Here is an 18,027-nt window from a genome sequence, read left to right on the forward strand (position 1 = left end):
GGGCAACCCATTGGATCTATGACTGAGCCTGAACAAAGGTACCATTTTCGAGATAGGGACCTGCAAAAATCAACAGTTTGGATGGTTGCATATTAATGGACTTCCTAACAATATTCATGAACTTGATCACTCTACACGTGGAACTGGGTCCATACAAAATGATAATATTATTTTTTGAATGGCTAATAAATTAAATTAAGAAGCAATCAACAACCATAATGGAGGTCACGTCATACACCACAGAAAAAGGAAAAGAAACATAAAATATCAAAAACAAAAGATTGAGAGAGAGAGAGAGAGAGAGAGAGAGAGAGAGTGGGTGGCGTGGCGTGAAGGGGGTAGAGTAGGGATGTCATCCGATCCACCTACGCCTTTGTCACGATCCATTCAAATCCCTTATCGGTCGGATCGGATTTGGAGCGTTTTTTCGGATCCTACTTCTTGTGTCCCAGCCACAATCCAATTCAAATCGGACCATCTATTGGAGTGTTCTAGTAGGTCCTACTTACAAAACAACAAAAAATCTCAGCTTTCTTCATTTGAAATGAAAAACCAAAACTTCCTCAATTCTAAAAAGAATTAGTCATTATATCTAATCCACTTCGGATTAGATATAGTGACTAATTAATCCTAGTGGTGTTGGGGGGTGGGGGTCATCGGATTCACTTCGGATCGGATCCACCTATCTCTTTGTCACGATTCATTCAGATCCCTTATCGGTCAGATCGGATTTGGAGTGTTCTTCGGATCCTATTTCTTGTGTCCCAGTCACGATCCAATTCAAATTGAACCGTCCATCGGAGTGTCCTAGTAGGTCCTACTTACAAAACAACAGAAAATCTCAGCTTTCTTCATTTGAAATGAAAACCAAAACTTCCACAATTCAGAAAAGAATTAGTCAATATACCTAATAACAACCCATGATTTTGATGAAGAGTAGGATTTTATCGTTGAAAAGAACTCCAATGTTCGAGGGTGTGTGATGATAAAATTTTCTAGTAACTAATCCTTGTTGAGGGTGAGTGGCAAGTTTACAGGAAGAAAAAACGATTGAGAAAAAAATGTCTGGAAAAGGCACCGGGGAAGTGGAAAATCGTAAGCTAAGCAATATTTAGTTCATTTTATTAAAATACCCTTCTTTAAGATTTAATATAAGAAATATTTTGAGGGTATTTTAGTAAAAGGACTTCGGATCGTGACACTATCCATCGGATTTTTTTTCCATGTCTGGATCACAATCCAAAATTTTTCAGATCTTACGAAGAGGATCCAAATTATGTTGTCCATGGATCCTTCTAATGTGCTTAGATCATGTCTATTAAGGTTCGGATTCGGAGGGTCCATTGACACCCATGGGGGAGAGAGGTATGGTCAAAAGTATCGATCTCCCTATCTTCCGATTAGCCTCACCATTGGCATACTAAAAAACATGCTAAAAATTGTTGAGTGGCCCTCTACTACGTCAAGAAACTCCGGACCCTGCAAATCTTTAAAGGGTGGTTGAAACAATCTGTAACCGATCCAACAATATTAAAGGAGCCACCCTCCACTAATAAAACATCCACCAGAGACCCGCCAAGAGTCTGTTGAACAGCATCCGAGGAAGCCCATCTAAGGTCGCTCTTAAAGCTTTTCTCAAACCATCAAAATTTAGCCTCATGAAATCAGGATGGGGAGTCCATCTTGGATATCTGTCCAATAGTCCATGTGAATCTCCTCCTGAGTTTTATGTAAAGTCACTTAGAATCCTCTAGGGGGGGTTAAGTGATGAGAGATTTTGAAAGTCGTGCAGACTAGCAGACTACCTGCGACTCTCACAGACTTGCACTTTGAATACTTGGGACTCCCATGGACTTTTTAGCGCTTGCAAGGACTTCAGCCGGAATTGTAGAGCAACAGGGGTGAAGTCTGAAGTTGCGTGTTAGTCATCAAGAAATACACTACTTTGAAATCTTGAAAATTTAACATTCAATAGAATCTTCGATTTCCTCAAATCCCTGGATGGGAGACGAGAGAAGGAGACCATCGTTTCCTGACTTCTCGCCCTTCTTTCCATCTAGGAGATCATCCCATTTTTCCATGTTTTAGAAATCTTAGGATTGGGAAGAGATTTCTAAAAACTGAATTTCTTACTTAAAATCCAGGATAATAAATTGTAACATCCAGAATTTTACACCGCTTTCAAATTAAAACATGGATTCTAAAACCCACATATCCAAACAGCCCCTCAGGGGTTTGTCGCCCCACGTTGGACCAAATAAAGAAAGCTTTTTTGTGGGATCCAATATCAGTTCCAAATACTAATGTTCACATTTCAGCAATGCGTACGCCTAGTTAGTGGGTCACATGTGCTACCATAGTAAAAATACAAGGTGTGGGTCCGTCCCACTACATATCATCAAGCAAATGTTTCCCGCGTAAACTTTTTCCGGGTCGTATTTGTTACCATCACCCTCTTTGTAAGACATAAAAGGCTTCAAACAACATAACTTTGGGCCTACAAAAATTTTAGGACTAGGAAAGCCATTGGTATTTCTTAGACACAGAAGCAACAAATCATTGTATTAGCATATTGTTTTAGAAGTAATAGAAGTCAAGACGTAAACATTGTTGCTGAAATTTCAGCAACCGTAGCTGAAATTTCAGTAGCAACCTATGGTTGCTGAAATTTTAGCTTACGATCTACTTGTGTGAAGAGTAAAAATTCATCAAATCACAATTCAATGGTTGAAAGCAACAAGGAGAAAGCAAATATCACTGTCATTTACACACAGTTGTCAAGTCAAGAATAGACACTATGCAAACCACTAAGTCACATACCATTGCCAAGCCATTAAACATATCACTGTCATTTACCTTCCACTCATCATGACGTAGAAGAAAAAGAATATCAATGCGGCCTAAGTTTTCAAGATCCCCGTCATACAATGAAACACAATATTTCTAATGAGCACTTTGAAACGCACTGAATCATTCCACATCTTAATGACCATATTATCCTGCATCGGAATACTAATTCAAGTTGCTGAGTTTGAGTTTGCAGCCCCTCGGAATCAAAATTATCTATAACATTACGAGGTACCTCTTCCACTAACTGATGCAGGACCGGGAGAGAGAAATAGAAGAAATGGAATAAAGAGAAGAAGAAGAAGAGAAGAGAGGGAAGAATAGAAGAAGAGAAGGAGAGAAGAGGAGAACTAGAACTAGAAGAAGAGGAGAAATAGAAGTAGAAGAAGAAGAGATTAGAGAGCAGAAGAGGAATATAGGGAGGAGAAGAAACATGTAGATGAGAGAAGCCAATCAATCTTTATTCATCAAAAACCTCACATCCCTAATACATGTGGCCTATATATAGACAATGGAAATAAAATTCCATGAAAAATAAAAGTCCTAAACTAAAAATATGTAAATAAAATCCTAAAAACTAAAAACATGGAAATAAGAATCCTAGAAACTAAATAACATGGAAATTTATTCTAATGGGCAAATATGCCTCTTATTTGGCCTACAATCTTCATCATATAACTCGGAAGTTTCAGTTCGCTAAGTTTGAAAAGTCAAAAGAGCGCAGACTAGCCACGGAGCTTGGATACGGTTTCCAGATCGGAGATCCATGGATCACAGGCGGTATCTCCCCATGGCCTTTCGCCTCTAAAAGCGTCCTAGAGAGAGAGAGAGAGAGAGAGAGAGAGAGAGAGAGAGAACTCAAACATCACCCAGCTTTATTTTTTATTGGGAAGAAATGAATGATCAAATACACCAAATTGTGCCTTTTTATTAGTCTTCAAAATTGTGAAATTCAATAGATCAAGTCAATATAGGAAAAAATGATGCTAAAAGGAATAATTTTAAAGAAATTTTAATGCCCTCTTCTCGTTATGTACTTATCTCTAGCTTTCTCATCAATTGACGCTGGTGAGGGTCAAGCATGTAGCGACACTATTCAATTCATTCTCCGACACATGCTCTATTGATTGAGTATCCTTCAAAGACGACTCCGAGCTGCTCATATCGGAACAAAAAACACATCATCAATATTTCATAAATCAAATAGTCACCCACAGATATATGATAAGCATCAAAGAAAGTTTAACATCAGCATTTCATAAAACGAAGAATATCCCATAGAGATCTGATAAGCATCAAAGGAAGTTTCAAATGAAGAAGAAGAGTGTATGTGTCACAGAATTCAAAAACTTGAAATGATCAGCCGGAGAATCTCCCAAATGGATTTTGTTGCCCTCTTTGCTCCTCTATAAAAACTGAGGGCGACAGCAAGGAAGAAACAACAATATCATACAAGCTCTACCTTTCAAACAAAAAAAATATCATACAAGCTCTTCATTACATCACTTCAAATATTTGTTTCTCACAACCATATTGGGGCAGCAACACTCAAACGCATCCATGACAGTCTTCAAAAAGGGTCTCAAAAACCCACCTCAATCTGCTTCAACATGTTGCTACACCGGTTCATCATCCGATCAAGGTTCGACAATAGGGGAGGGCCTTAACTGTGATTTTCATTCATCTTATTTAATTTCTGCTATCAAACCCCTAATAGCATAATTTGTGCTTGATTTTCCTCATTAAGTAATCCTCATTTTCTGATAAAAATATTATTCATATAACAAAATTGGATTGAATTTACACTTAGATTATAATTTATGTCAGATTTTTTAGCAACAATTAGTGTTCGATTTTTTGAGTTAAATTGTTAGGTTCTTTTTAAATTCCATTTCCATGATCACAATTTGGTAGATAATTAACTAAAATATTTTATATGCTTAGGTTCACATTAACCTGATCTATTCTCCACAGTACAAACCTCTGCTTTTTGTCATCTATTTCTAAAACCCATGTTTCGACTCCACTACTTGAATATACAATAAATATTTTCTTCTCATTACAGAGTGATAAATCGTAACTCCATTTGATTCTTAGATCCATTACAATCAAACCAATCTTATCCTAATTTCTTTGTAAACTCTTTTAGTTATCCCCTTCGCCATTTACTGTTGATTTATTTTGCATACATATAAGACTGCTTAATAGACAATATTCCATAGTTGCTTCCAATCCAGATTTGATGCTAATCAACTTGATCTTGTCTTGTCAGATTCGGGTTGATCATTTTATTCAAATTGTCATCGGCTACTACTATCTGAAATATATACTTCATATATAACTTTACTTCATCCCCCTATCCACTAAATCTGCTCTACATGTATAACTTTACTAGGATCCCATAGTGGCAATTATTAGTCGATTGCATTTGTTAAACCAGTAGTTTATATAATGTGATCCAAAGAGATATCACTTATTTGATTATCATACACTACTTTGATTAGTTTATACATTGAAAACTTCAAAGTAACATTAACTTACATTCAAAACTTAACAAATTCACCCATATTCAATCCATCTATTTATTTTCTTGTATTTGCATATGCACTGTCTATTCTCATCTTAAGGAAACAATATATTTTTTATTTAAGAATCAATTATCACATTATTCAAATTGCTTTCAATTCATAATAATCAATCTTTCTTCTACTTGCACTCTTACATTATCCTACTAATCACTTATTTCCTTATCTAAAAAATAGGATATCAATCACGTCATTAGGAAACAAACCCGTAGACAAGGAACTGAAGCCTCATGGGTTATTATTTTGGGTTTTACAATTTGATGGTGTGTAGTTAAAAGTATTTTAGATTTTTTTTTTAATGTATTTAAAAATGTTTTTGTACCATGTTTTATCAACCCGACGATGACATTTCTATCTGTTTTTTGTGCTAGAGACTTTTTAATCCCATCTTTTGGTTTTGCATTTTTTCTTGTTATATGTTTTCTAACTATGATCAAAACATGGTGTGAGAGGGTGTAATTATTAGTTTCCTATCACATTAGAAACAAGCAGAGCAATAGACAAAAAAAGTACCTTGATTCATAAGTCTCTTTGGAGTCGATAAATGACTGTCTGTCATCGATGGTGATGGTGTCGAAGAAGGGAGAGATCTCATCATATTCATGAGGCTGCGATGCTGCGACAACGTATTGGGACTGAGCGTTTTGAACCCATAAAGGATTCAAATTATCAGTATTGAGATTACCATTACCATTGGTGGTGTTAGCATTAGGAAAAGATTGGTGGGTGGAAATAGGAATTCCATCAAATGGTTGTTGCTGATCATGATTTTGGAACAGTGGAAAAGCACCGTTATTACTGATAGTAGTTGCCAATTGCAACTGAGATGAAGGATGATAAGGAGATGAGATTTGTTGTTGTCTACACATAGCAAGTTGGGCATTTACGGCATAGAGCTCTTGTTGGGTGTGATGGATTTGGAGCTGGAGATCGACAATAATGCCTAGACAACCATTAACAGGATATTTCTCACGAATGTTGGCATGACATACAATGGATCGCATTGCTTCGAGTCTCTGATTTGCGTCCAATTGTTTCAAGATTTTGAGAATGTTACTAACGCCGAACAATCGATGAGCATTTTGGAATTGCCTAGGCTGGTCAGGTGGGAAGTACGGTGCGAGCGGGCAATCGACCACGCACTTTCGTCGCTGGTATTTGCACGCTGCACAAGCTTGGCTCGTGCCACCCTTCACAGTCATTTTTTATGGGTACTAGTTTGAGAGAATGAACAAAAAGGGCTAAAATGAATTGGGTTTGTGGAGATTGAATAAAGAAGAATTGATTGAATTGGGTAATTGGGTTTTGATTGAGAGAATGAACAAATAGGGATAAATTGAATTGGGTCTGTGGAGATTGAATAAAGAAGATTTGCTTGCATTGGGCAATTGGGTTTTTTTTTTTTTTTTTTTTCTAGGTTGGGTGTGCTGGGATTGAATGAGGGGTGGTGGGGAAATAAGAGAGACAGGAGAGACGTGAGAAGAAGGGAGAGGGGGAAAGGGTCGTTGCAAATCGAAACGGATTCATTGTTATGATCTCTGATGATTTGGCTATGAATAGGAAAAAGTAAAAGCAGCAAATTTAGGTAAAGGGGTTTGGGGAGATCCGAGGTTTAAGGGGTGGAATATCAATACATCTGAATGTTTAAGGGGGACACGTGTGGATCCGTTGGAAACAATAAGCAACAACCCAGACTCATTCAAATTTATCTAAATTTTGAAGGAAATTGAAAGTCTATCTTACAGTCCCAAGACTCCAAAATCTCTGGATGTTGAATTTGAAGCTTTTGAGCTGCAACGAATGTGAGAAGAGAGGGGAAGCTCAATTTCTCCATTGTTTGTACCATAAATGTTCCCTCTGTGGTTTATAAAACCCTAGACTTTTTTTACTAGTTTTGATTAAACTAATTTTTCTAATTAACTCTGATTAGCTGAATGTGGGAAGCTGAGGCTGCGCCACGTGTCACCCCCACTGCATTCCAAAATTTAATAACGCATTAAGGGGATGTAGCACACCGTTTCACAGGTATTCCTCTATCACACGTAACCTTCAAAACGTGTTAAAGGGATGTGGCACCCGGACTTTAAAACGCCTAAAATCAAGGAATGGAAAAATCGCCAAAAATCAAGGATTGATTAAAATAATATCTCTTCACAGATTAAATCTCCTAAAATAGTAAAATACGCTTCTTATTTTAAATTTGAAAAAAAAAGACTAAAATCAAGGAATGGAAATATCGCCTAAAATTAAGGGTCTATACACAGAACTGGCATGTATATTTCTCTTTGTCTTAAAAGAGACGATACATAGAAGTTGTGTGTATAGATAGATACACGCTATATTTATGGAGAGTAATGCCTATTGGACTTCTATGAATAGAGACACGAAATTAAAAAAAAAAAATTGCAATTCCGTAGATAGAGAGAGAGTTATAGATAGTTTTTTAGAATACTAATTTTTCTTCGACCCGTGCATCGCACAGGACTGCAACTAGTTTTTATGTGTATAATGGAGATATTATATGGTGTCAATTCCGCCCCCCTCCCCCCAAAAAAAAGTATAGTGGGACGACATAATTTGATGATCCAAACCATTCATTTGTTGGGCCCCAACTTAAATAGGCTGTGCTCAATTATCTTTTCATAGGATGATCCTTACCCTCGATCTGAAGACAGATCGAGGGTGTCTGTAATGTGTAACCCTCATAAGATCGGAGTTCTAGGATAATTCTACGAGGTTGGTTTTCCGAATGTTGAAGTTGGGGCCCAATAAATGAATGGTTTGGATCATCCAACCATGTGGACCCCACTACATTTTAAAAACAAATGCATGCGTGGACCCCATATAAAAACTCATGTATAATCCATTAATCGATGTAAATAAGCGCTTCTAAGTGATTTTAAATCCTATGATTTTGTGGGGTTGATCCAAACCATTCATTTATTCGGCGCCAACTTAAATACATCGCCTATTATTGAAACCTCTTCAGATTGAGGGTCAAGATAACCGTATGGAGGATTTATGAAACACGACATATCTAAGACCGAACCAGCAAATGAATGGTTTGGATCATCCAAACATGTGGCCCACTAAATTTTAGAAAAAAAAAACATTTAAAATTATCAACTCTAACTACTATTGATGATTATGGATTAATAATGTTTTTAGGAATTTGGTAGCGTACAGGATAAAAGGCATTTCGCGGATGGTCTGTTGCATCTGCAGACCCTCAATCACCTAGGAGAAATTATATCATGAGGCCCTATAAACACATAAAGGTGGTACGATAGAAGTACCACCCTTGATATTTGATCAAACAGAGCAAAATCAAGAATTTTAATAAGTTTGGATACGCAGATTTTAGAATCCAGGTTTTAGTTTGAAAATAATGTAAAAGAGGGCTCATGATCAAGCTGATGTATGCTTTCCTCACAACATTTCTTGGATTTTAAGTGAAAAAATTCAGGTTTTAAAAATCTCTCCTGCATCCTAAGATTTCTAAAACCTGAAAATATGGGATGATCTGCTACTCTCCTGTTAACGGAAAGAAGGGCGAGAAGTCAAAAACGAGTAAAAAACGACGTCCGGTCCGCTTCTTCTCTTGTCTCTTAGCTATAATTTTGAAGAAATCCCAAATTCTAAAATCCGCGTATCCAAACGGCCCCTAAATAACGCCATCTCTAATGGTTTAAGCTTCTGGAGTAATTGGTCATTTTGACATGGTATCACATTGTATGAGAGCAAAGTCGATTTAAAACTCCTTGATATTAAAAATTCACATGTAATGGCCAACCCAAAAGAGTGGCCACATGTGCCATCTATAGGCCAACCCTAAAAAGAGGGGCCACACGTGAGGACAAGTGTTAAAGTATAAAAGATCAAATAATGCCATCTCTAATGCCTTAAAGCTTCTGGAGTAAGTGGTTCTTAAGCTTTTGGAGTAAGTGGTTCTTTAACATGTTTGAAGCCATCTGCTCGTAAACAAAGGATCTTTAACTCATGTAGCAATATAAATGAGGATAAATATTGGCAGAAATTCCCACATTGCTGGGAATATCCTTACTATTCTAAATGCCTATAGCCATGTATTTTCGTCAACCATCTTTTGCAAAAATTCCTTGCCCCTGCTTTAGAAAATCTCCCCATCAAGTCCCATTACTTGAGGGTATTTTCGCCATTTCCTAGCTACTTTCCTCCTTCCTATCCATATTATGAGTTATGACTCTAAAAGTGTATATTTGACTAAAATGCCTATTGTGTCCTGCTGCCTTCTCAAAACGCTTGACCTGTAAATCCTTTCATGTGAGGGTATTTGGGACAGTAAATGCCCCCTTACTCTTAAATCCTGAAGTTTGAAAAAATCGTCAGCTGGTTTGACCCTTGATAATACCATCTGTATCTTGCCTACGCTTTAGAATATGTTCCCTCTATACCCTATTGTTACAGGGTATGTTGGTCATTTCACTTGATTTGTTTTTTGCCATCACTTGTCCCCCAAACCCAGCAGAGAACCCACGCGTCGGAATGAGACGAATTTTGGCCCCTTGTTAACTCCGCCCGAGTTGGATTAGCTTCTCCCACCACCTGTCCCTCAAACAAAACTTCATCTCGCATGTGTCACCATAGATAACCCACGCGTCATTTTCAGCCAAATCCTCTCCTGTTTTTCAGGCAAAAACCTCTTCCCGTCTTCTCTCCCTGAGCCAAAACCTTTCTTCTGGTAACTTTTGCTGGAGTGTTCATTTTCTTTCCTTTTTTTTGCTGGAAGTTCATTTCTTTTTCTTTTCACATCTACTTCTCCTCGGGCATTTATCTCTTTCGTTTGGCACATTTTTCTGATTGGGATTACTTGGACAACAAAACATGCAGAAATTAAGGACGAGGTATACATTTTTCTTTAACCAAATCTATTTTGGTATGGGCGAAATGATTTTGCAACTCTTGAATTATCAACGTAAGTTCATTTCTTTTGCCCCACACCTCCTTCATTTTTTTTCCTTCCATTACATTCCTACTTTAATCGAGCCCATAGATGCTCTCGACCCCTTTCTTGTTATTTTTTATTTTATTATTTATAAGAATCTGATAGATATAATCACCACTCTTTTTTATATTGATTCACAAATATTTCAGTGTTTGCTTTGTGATTTCTTCAACTCTCTCTCTCTCTCTCTCTCTCTCTCTCTCTCTCTCTCTCTCTTCCATTTGCATTTGGTTTTCTTTTGTTCCTTGATTTTTTTCAATTATTTTCAGAACCCAGATGGATGCACAGTAGCCTCTAAAGAAGGGGATACGATATTGACATTTTGGAATTTTGAAACTCCTGAAGTAGTCCCCACCAAGTCTGTAGCCAAAACAACAAGTGATGCATGGCCATTTGCAATCTCAAACCATATCAGATGAAAGAGTTCAAGTGCTGCATGGCCATTTATAAATGTCTAAAAACCTGATTGTTCTAGATTTTTCTCTACATATTTCCAGATGTATATCCTAACCATGCCAATGTCGACAATTTGTTTGGTTTTAAAGCTTTAACTATGTTTTGTAGTGGGCGAGTTTAAAAGTCCCTCATACATGTTCTATTCTGGATCAGAAATGTCATCTTGTGGTTTTTTGAATATTGAATTATCAAGGAAGACATCATTTTTTGGCCTGAAATTGTGGGTTGTGATCAACATCTGTGTCAGTGCATTCATTGTGTTAATTCTCACTTTCTTATCTATATGGGCAACATCTTTGAAGAAATCAAGGAGGATGCTGGGCAAGTTTGCCGTTTCCCAAATACCCAATGTTTCAAATGAGACAGAAGTCGACAATGCGGGTCTACACTTTCTTTTATCTCCCAATGCCCATGAAGGGGTTCTCAGTATACATGATAAATCATTTTATAAGGATTCAGAGATGTTAGTGCATTTGAGTATGTTGACCCTGAAATTTTATTAAAATAAAACAAGTTTGCTTGGCTAGGTCCTATCACATTAAAGCATAATCTGGGGGGTCCACATAATGGCTATCATTAGCTTTTGTGTGATCGAAAACTTCCCGTTATGGTTAATCAAGTAATGCAATCTAGCAACGTAATTAGTTGCGGTGATCAACTCTATGGCTCCAGAGTATGAGCAAATCAAGTGATGTTGATAATATCAGCCAATGCAGCTCGGTTTATCAGCAGGGGAGCTCACATTCGGGGAAGAAGGAAGCTCGGTTACCATGAACATTTGGAAGCCATCTTCTTCATATGGACTTGTATTAGTCACCTTTGATTCGTCTGCCTGAATTCTTACATCTTGGATGGGGTCACTGGTTTACTTTGAGGGATCTTGAGTTTGTGACTAATCGTTTCTCGAAGGAGAATGTCCTTGGGGAGAGTGGGCATGGAATAGTTTATAAGGGGCGGCTGATTAACGAAACTGAAGTGGCAGTCAAAAAGCTGCTCAATAATCTGTAAGTTCTATGCCAACCTCGAATCACTTTACTTTCTAATTGATCATAAAAGGGATAATTTGAATGCTTCATACGATTTGAAAATATTTGGTTCTACTTTGATGTTTGGACAGTATTTTTGTATGCTTCTTGTGAGAATTGGATTTTATAGTGCCCAGGCTGAAAAGGAATTTAGAGCCAAAGTAGAAGCTTTCGCAAGTATGATTACTGCCTTTTTTAGTCCAATTGTTGTGCGTCCATGATAATGAATTTGATACTATAGGATGCTGGTTTATGATTTTGTGAACAACGGGAACTTTATGATGGTTTAAGAGTGCCACTTTTTTAATCAAAATTTGTTAGATTGATTGTAATCCTTGATTGATTGCTAATGCTATTCTTGCTCAGTGTTCTAAGAAGAGAAAGGCATGCCCATTAAGCAATGGCGGGAAGAGCAAACGTTCTTGCAGGTACTTTCGCTAAATCTTTTTAGCCCTCTCTAATTTTCTTACTCAAAAATTTCTCATGCATGCAAAAAAAAAAGGTAGTGGAAGGAGAAGCTTGAAACAATGCACTACTGCTTACCAACATCATTTTCTTGTAATCTTCTTGAGTATTGCTTATAATATAATGATTATAAATTTTTATAACATATTTTAATATTTATATTTATGTTTCATTTGTCAGCTTTTACAGTTTTATCATCTTTGTCAACAATCCAAAGTGGGCATTCCTGTTAACTCAATACAAACTTAGGTGCTTCGTGGTGCACTAAAGATTTGGAAAGCATATAATTGTTCCAAATGCTGCAAGTCTCAGATAAATAGATTTCTATAAATGTCCATGAATATGACTGTACATGGAAATTTCATATCCCGGAGTCATTTCCTCGAATATGATTTTACATGGAAATTTCTGGGGCCATTGTGAGAAAACTCTTAGATGTGTGTTCATTTTGATTATTTCCAGCCCATCTCATAAGTGTTCTTCTCATGTCAAGTAAAACCCAATTTCTAATTGCAAGGAAAATCTTTGCGGGAGAACATGCACAAGAGCTTCAACTTCCAATGCTCTTCTTCTTCTTTTTTAATTTATTTTTCTTAATCGTAATTTTTATTCTGAAGTTTGGATGGAAGATTTTAATATCTCTAGAAACATATACATTAAGGGCAGAGTCAGCCTTCAAAAGAGTAGTACTTTTTTGCATATCGACTAATTATGTGCTCCAAATGTTTCTCATTGGAACTTACGTTTTCTTTCTTCTTCTTTTCTTTTGCAAGAGAGAGTTGGTATTAGTGGAAAACAACCTGTTTTACTTCCTAAAATGGGTTTTGAGTACTCTTATGCTTGCCCATTATGCACCTCCTAATGGAAGGATGGTAAGTTGAGAAAATTTAATTGATTCATTATTATTTCCTAAAAAGAAAACGAATCAGCCTCAAATTGTTTAGTTTACTCATAAATGTTGTTTGGATATCATCTAGAGAGGAATGGAAGAGAGCCCTTTTTTAGATGGACATGGAAGACGGTGGAAAACCGTGAACAGAAATTGTATACCCGAGAAGAGAAGAACATGAAACCTCAAATGCGTTTAAAAATTCATGGCTTTGATTTAGTAAAATGATGGAAAACAATAAACAGAAATCTTCTAGCAATTTTATTTGGTTTTTTTATGCGGGGACTGCTGTTCTTATCCCTTTTTTGTTGTTAGTGCTCTTCCTGTTATTATATTACTGTTGTTTTTGTTGCTGTTTTACTGGGATAAAGGGTCTCTGTAACTTATGTAGTTTAATTGTTTTATTCATTTTACATTTACAACTTATCCAGTTTATTTGTTCTGTTCAACAATTAGTGTTCTAATTTATCCTAATCTCAAGTAATTACCTAATTTTATACAAACTAGGGTTTACGATGGTGATTTGATTTGAATTTCTCATGTAGTGTTGATGAGGAAATACTCCACATTCTGGATCTTTAATTCCCACTCACACTAGATGCATACAAACATGCAATAGAAGAAGGTACACAAGTCAAAGAGGAGGAGAACTGTGGAATAGTTCCTTCTGTGCTTTCTATTTTGATTTTGATCATTTTCTGCATTCAGGGCGAGCCTTGACGCAATGGTAAGGTTGCTCCGTGACCTGGTGGTCACGGGTTCGAGTCACGGAAACAGCCTCTCTGCAAAGCAGGGGTAAGGCTGCGTACATCTAGCTCCTAGACCCCGCAATGGCGGGAGCCTTGTGCACTGAGCCGCTCTTTCCTTTCTTTTATCCTATTTGGTAAAGACTTGACCCATTCCTGAACTATGGATTGCCAAAGTCCCACTCCCTTAATAAACGGGTAGAAACTCAAGGTGGCTACAACATGTCTTATTGTGTATGGGCTTTTAGAAGCACCCAAGGAAAGCCCGATTATTATGGAATGGCCCACGATTCCAATCTTTAGTAATTTTGATTTGATGAAAATCCAAAACCATACAACAAACTCCTTCCTTTGAAAAAAGAACAGAACTTAAAAAGGGAAGGAACTAAATTATAATTACCATATTCTTTTGTCAATATTTAGTAGTAAATGGATAAGAGAAGTTCTATCTTAATAAATTGAGCTCATCAATTAAACACATTATATAATTATTAAAATAGCATATTTTACTGTTGCAGATGTTAAAGTATAAAAGATAAATAACACCTTTCTCCAACAGCTTAAGCTTTTGGAGAAGTTGGTAAGTTAACATGGTATCAGAGCCAAAGGTTTCGAGTTCAAACCTCTCCGGTAGCAAAAATCCACATGCGATGGTCGGATCACATATGCCACGTGTTTGCCAAGTGGGCCACACGTGCAGGGGAGTGTTAAAGTAAAAAAGATAAATAACGCCTTTCTCCAACAGCTTAAGCTTTTGGAGAAGTTGGTACGTTAACAGCAGATAACATAATTGCATCGAAGTAATGTGATGTTCATTTCCAAGATTATTTTTTTTGCCACTTGCAAAGAAGCAAACTTAATTATTAAATTGTAACTTATAACTTACACCAGTTGCAACCATTAAGGCATGTTTTATATTAGAAAAAATAACAAATATTTTAAACTGTAAGAGAAGGATTGGTCTACAAATACATATAATGGTTAAACTGTGTTTATGTGTGCAGGAAAAGTTACTTGCATCTAAGTGATGTTGTGTTCATTTCCAAGCTTCCCTTTTCATGGTGGATATTCTATGCCTTCAATAACTATGCCATTGTGATCACATGCCTTTTTTCTTTCTTCTTTTGTCCATTTCAATATTTTTTATGTGTTGAAATACAAGCAATGCACTTGAAATTGGTAGCCAACTTTGCAGTATTTTTGTAAATGAAATAAGTTGAAGGACCCTTAGTAATTAAGTCAAAATGTAGAAGGTCATGCAGGAACTTCTGAACAACACAACTTTTCAAAAAAAATCCGTTTTCTAAAATGTTTGGTTTCGAAGATCATTTTAAGATCTCGAACATGTATATCTATGGATTTTGTAGCATTTTGCCTTTTTGGGACTCAAAATGTGAGTAAGAGTTTAGTGGTCGGATTACCGACAAAATTAGAACTTTAATTAGTATCAACAAGAATCATGTGACTAGATCATTCATGCTTTATTAGAGTCACATGCCACCCAACAGAAAATATACTACCCTGAGCAGGTCAATGTCTGTCAATAAGGTTTGGTTTTCTACCAAAATCCAAACTCCATTTAAGAGTGGTACTAAACTGAATATTTATCGAATGGTTTTCATAGATTTTTTTTTCCTTGAATTTCTGATGGGCAGGTCTTTGAGGATCAATCAAGAGGAATAATCTGTTTCGGAGATGATTGTGGGGAGGTCATCTGTGAAGGATATAATAAGGGCCTGTGTAAAATTACCAATTGAGAAGTAGAATACAATCAATCAAGAACATCATCTTACTTATGTCTTTACACTTTGCATTGGTACAGAGAACAACGTCAGATGCTTGATTTTCTTCAACAAGCCCCGCTTCAAATTATTGAAGGTTCCGATGTCTCTTGTTTCAATCAGGGTGTGGCTGCTCAAGAGGACTTGGACCATTAAGAACGCTCAGTTAATGAAGTCATCTTAGATTGCTCAAAGACAACCTCAGTTATTTATATCTCCAAATATTTCTTTAGCGGAAGTAAATTAAAGATATCATTAGAAAATGTTTTCTTTCAATCATCCATGTGTATAATGGAGTATAAACCTTGGTGCTTGGTATTTGAAGTTCCAAATGTTGGAATTGCTTTAGAGTGATTTCATGTAGTTCTTCATAAGATGAGGTTAATGTAGTGCTCCATCATGCTTAATTGTTTTTTTTGTTTCGTATACTAAGCAATTGTTTCTGTGTGCTTTTTAAATTTTGTAGAGCAATTGCTTTAACCCCTGTTTTTTGTATTAATTTCAGTTTAGCTCAATGGGCGGTCAGCACACAAAAAAAAAAAAAACAAACAAAATAATTAAATAATTTGAGAACCGATTGCTTCAGTTCTATTCATCTTTTTGGTTTTATGTTAGCAGGGCATTCTCTCAAATAGACCCAGTGTTTAAAAATGCGGATGTGATGCGGAATGCGGCCAAGAAAATCTTTGTCGACTCGGCGCGGATGCGACCAAGAACGTGGTTGACACGGTGGAGAGTCAAAAGAGTTTATTGACTCTGTAGGGCAAAATGCGGAATGCGGGTGTGGTGCAACGCAGAACGCGGCCAAGGCAAAAAGGAGTCAACTCAGGCGAGTTCCTTGTCGAGTCAAGGAGTTTTTAAACACTGAATTGACCTGCTAAAACTTTTTGCATGGCCGGTGATATGCTGGTTCTGAGAGCACCAAAAAGGGTATCATTTGAATACTGCGGAACAAACTATCATTGAAGATGTGATATGTGGTAGAAGGCCAAGAAGATACTAAAACAAGGGCAGTTTTGAAGGTTTTTTTATTTCCTCCTCATTAGGGTCTTCTTGTTTTTGTTTCACTTTGATGTATCATTTGTATTGACCATCTCGGTCGTAGGTCCCCCTTATTATTTCTTCTATTAATTCATGTATTTAGTTCATGCATTTCCGATAGCTTAAGCAAGCTGACTGGTGTTATTGAACTCTCAGCTAAGTTGTCAGTATTCTGTTGAAGAATTGCATGCCTCAGTGGCAGGCGCACATGCAACACTTTTACTAGTAACATGATAAAGTTAGGCAGCGTACTGATCTTTCCAGCTAGTAAAAAACCCTTTGACATGTTTTTAGGAGTAAAACATATACCCAGCTGGCTCTTTTTCATATTGTTTTTCAGAAAAAAAAATTCTACTCAAATAAGGGATTAGAGTATTATGTGAATCAAAATCAGTAAGTAATTGGGGTCATTTAAGTTGGAGGCCACCTCCATACCAGTCAGAACAATCGGTGCCACCACAACCTGATTATTGTAAACCCTTGATTTGGGCCCTGTTGATTTTGGTCTTGATTGAGAAAACAGGATTTTCACAACCCTTTTGGAATGGGACCAGGGTCCATTAGGTACTGCTGGGACCCATCAAAGCAAGGGATCTGATCACAGTGTATGTGTCACAACTATGGCATGCATAGGTGATCTTTGTTAATCAAGACCTGGGAGGTCTCTTATGAACCCAATAATCGGTTTGGCACTCACAATCGGTGGTCATAGTCTTAAATGAACAGGGCCTTAGCAATGCTTGAAAGGAAGGAGAAACCAATAGCAAAGGGATCCCCTTTTGATCCTCAAAAGCAGTCTTCTAGTTGTTAATATTTGACAATAAGATCTGCCTAATGACATAGATAATCAGAAATTATGCCAGGATGAACTCAGGTATAGGCATGATTGGGAATTATAGATTTCCACTCTCTCCAAAAAGACTCACCAAATCATGAGACATTTGACTGTGAATCCTGAGAAAAAAGATCACATCTATAAGATTCCATAGTCCGAAACCAACTGAGTCACTATGATCAAACGAAATATTTCGAGTTCCAATGAGTATTAAAATAAATCGTTGTGCTTGATATCATCCATTATGTTTCTCGACTAGGTTTTACCTAGGCCGAATTCTCACCTGAGTCTAAGTTTGGCCCCACTGAGTCAAGAAACACCCCTTTGCTTCGCTTCAGTTAATGGAAAATTGACCATGTCAATCATTGAGTTG

General features: G+C 36.9%; 1 protein-coding gene and 1 long non-coding RNA gene across 10 annotated transcripts; one reads left to right on the forward strand and one right to left on the reverse strand.

Annotated features, from left to right (window-relative positions):
* Positions 1–3,747: 3,747 nt before the first annotated feature.
* LOC143860094 (LOB domain-containing protein 27-like) lies at positions 3,748–6,969 on the reverse strand. Its single transcript, XM_077370619.1, has 2 exons — positions 5,946–6,969; positions 3,748–4,002 (listed from the first exon to the last, which is right to left on the reverse strand). The coding sequence occupies exons 1-2, from the start codon at positions 6,632–6,634 to the stop codon at positions 3,903–3,905; spliced, it is 789 nt and encodes a 262-aa protein (XP_077226734.1). The 5' UTR covers positions 6,635–6,969; the 3' UTR covers positions 3,748–3,902.
* A 3,173-nt stretch (positions 6,970–10,142) lies between these two features.
* LOC143860105 (uncharacterized) lies at positions 10,143–16,970 on the forward strand. Of its 9 annotated transcripts, none has more exons than XR_013239602.1 (6): positions 10,143–10,315; positions 10,686–11,876; positions 11,990–12,074; positions 12,264–12,325; positions 13,136–13,234; positions 16,397–16,970. It is a non-coding gene; the product is annotated as an uncharacterized LOC143860105 (long non-coding RNA). The 9 variants fall into 9 exon arrangements; XR_013239594.1 differs by lacking the exon at positions 16,397–16,970 and adding an exon at positions 15,653–16,362; XR_013239592.1 differs by lacking the exon at positions 16,397–16,970 and adding an exon at positions 13,340–14,039.
* Positions 16,971–18,027: the final 1,057 nt, after the last annotated feature.

Source organism: Tasmannia lanceolata, unplaced genomic scaffold (genome assembly GCF_043159265.1).
Source record: "Tasmannia lanceolata isolate RefF3 unplaced genomic scaffold, GAP_Taslan_0.1 ptg000003l, whole genome shotgun sequence".
NCBI lineage: Eukaryota > Viridiplantae > Streptophyta > Magnoliopsida > Canellales > Winteraceae > Tasmannia > Tasmannia lanceolata.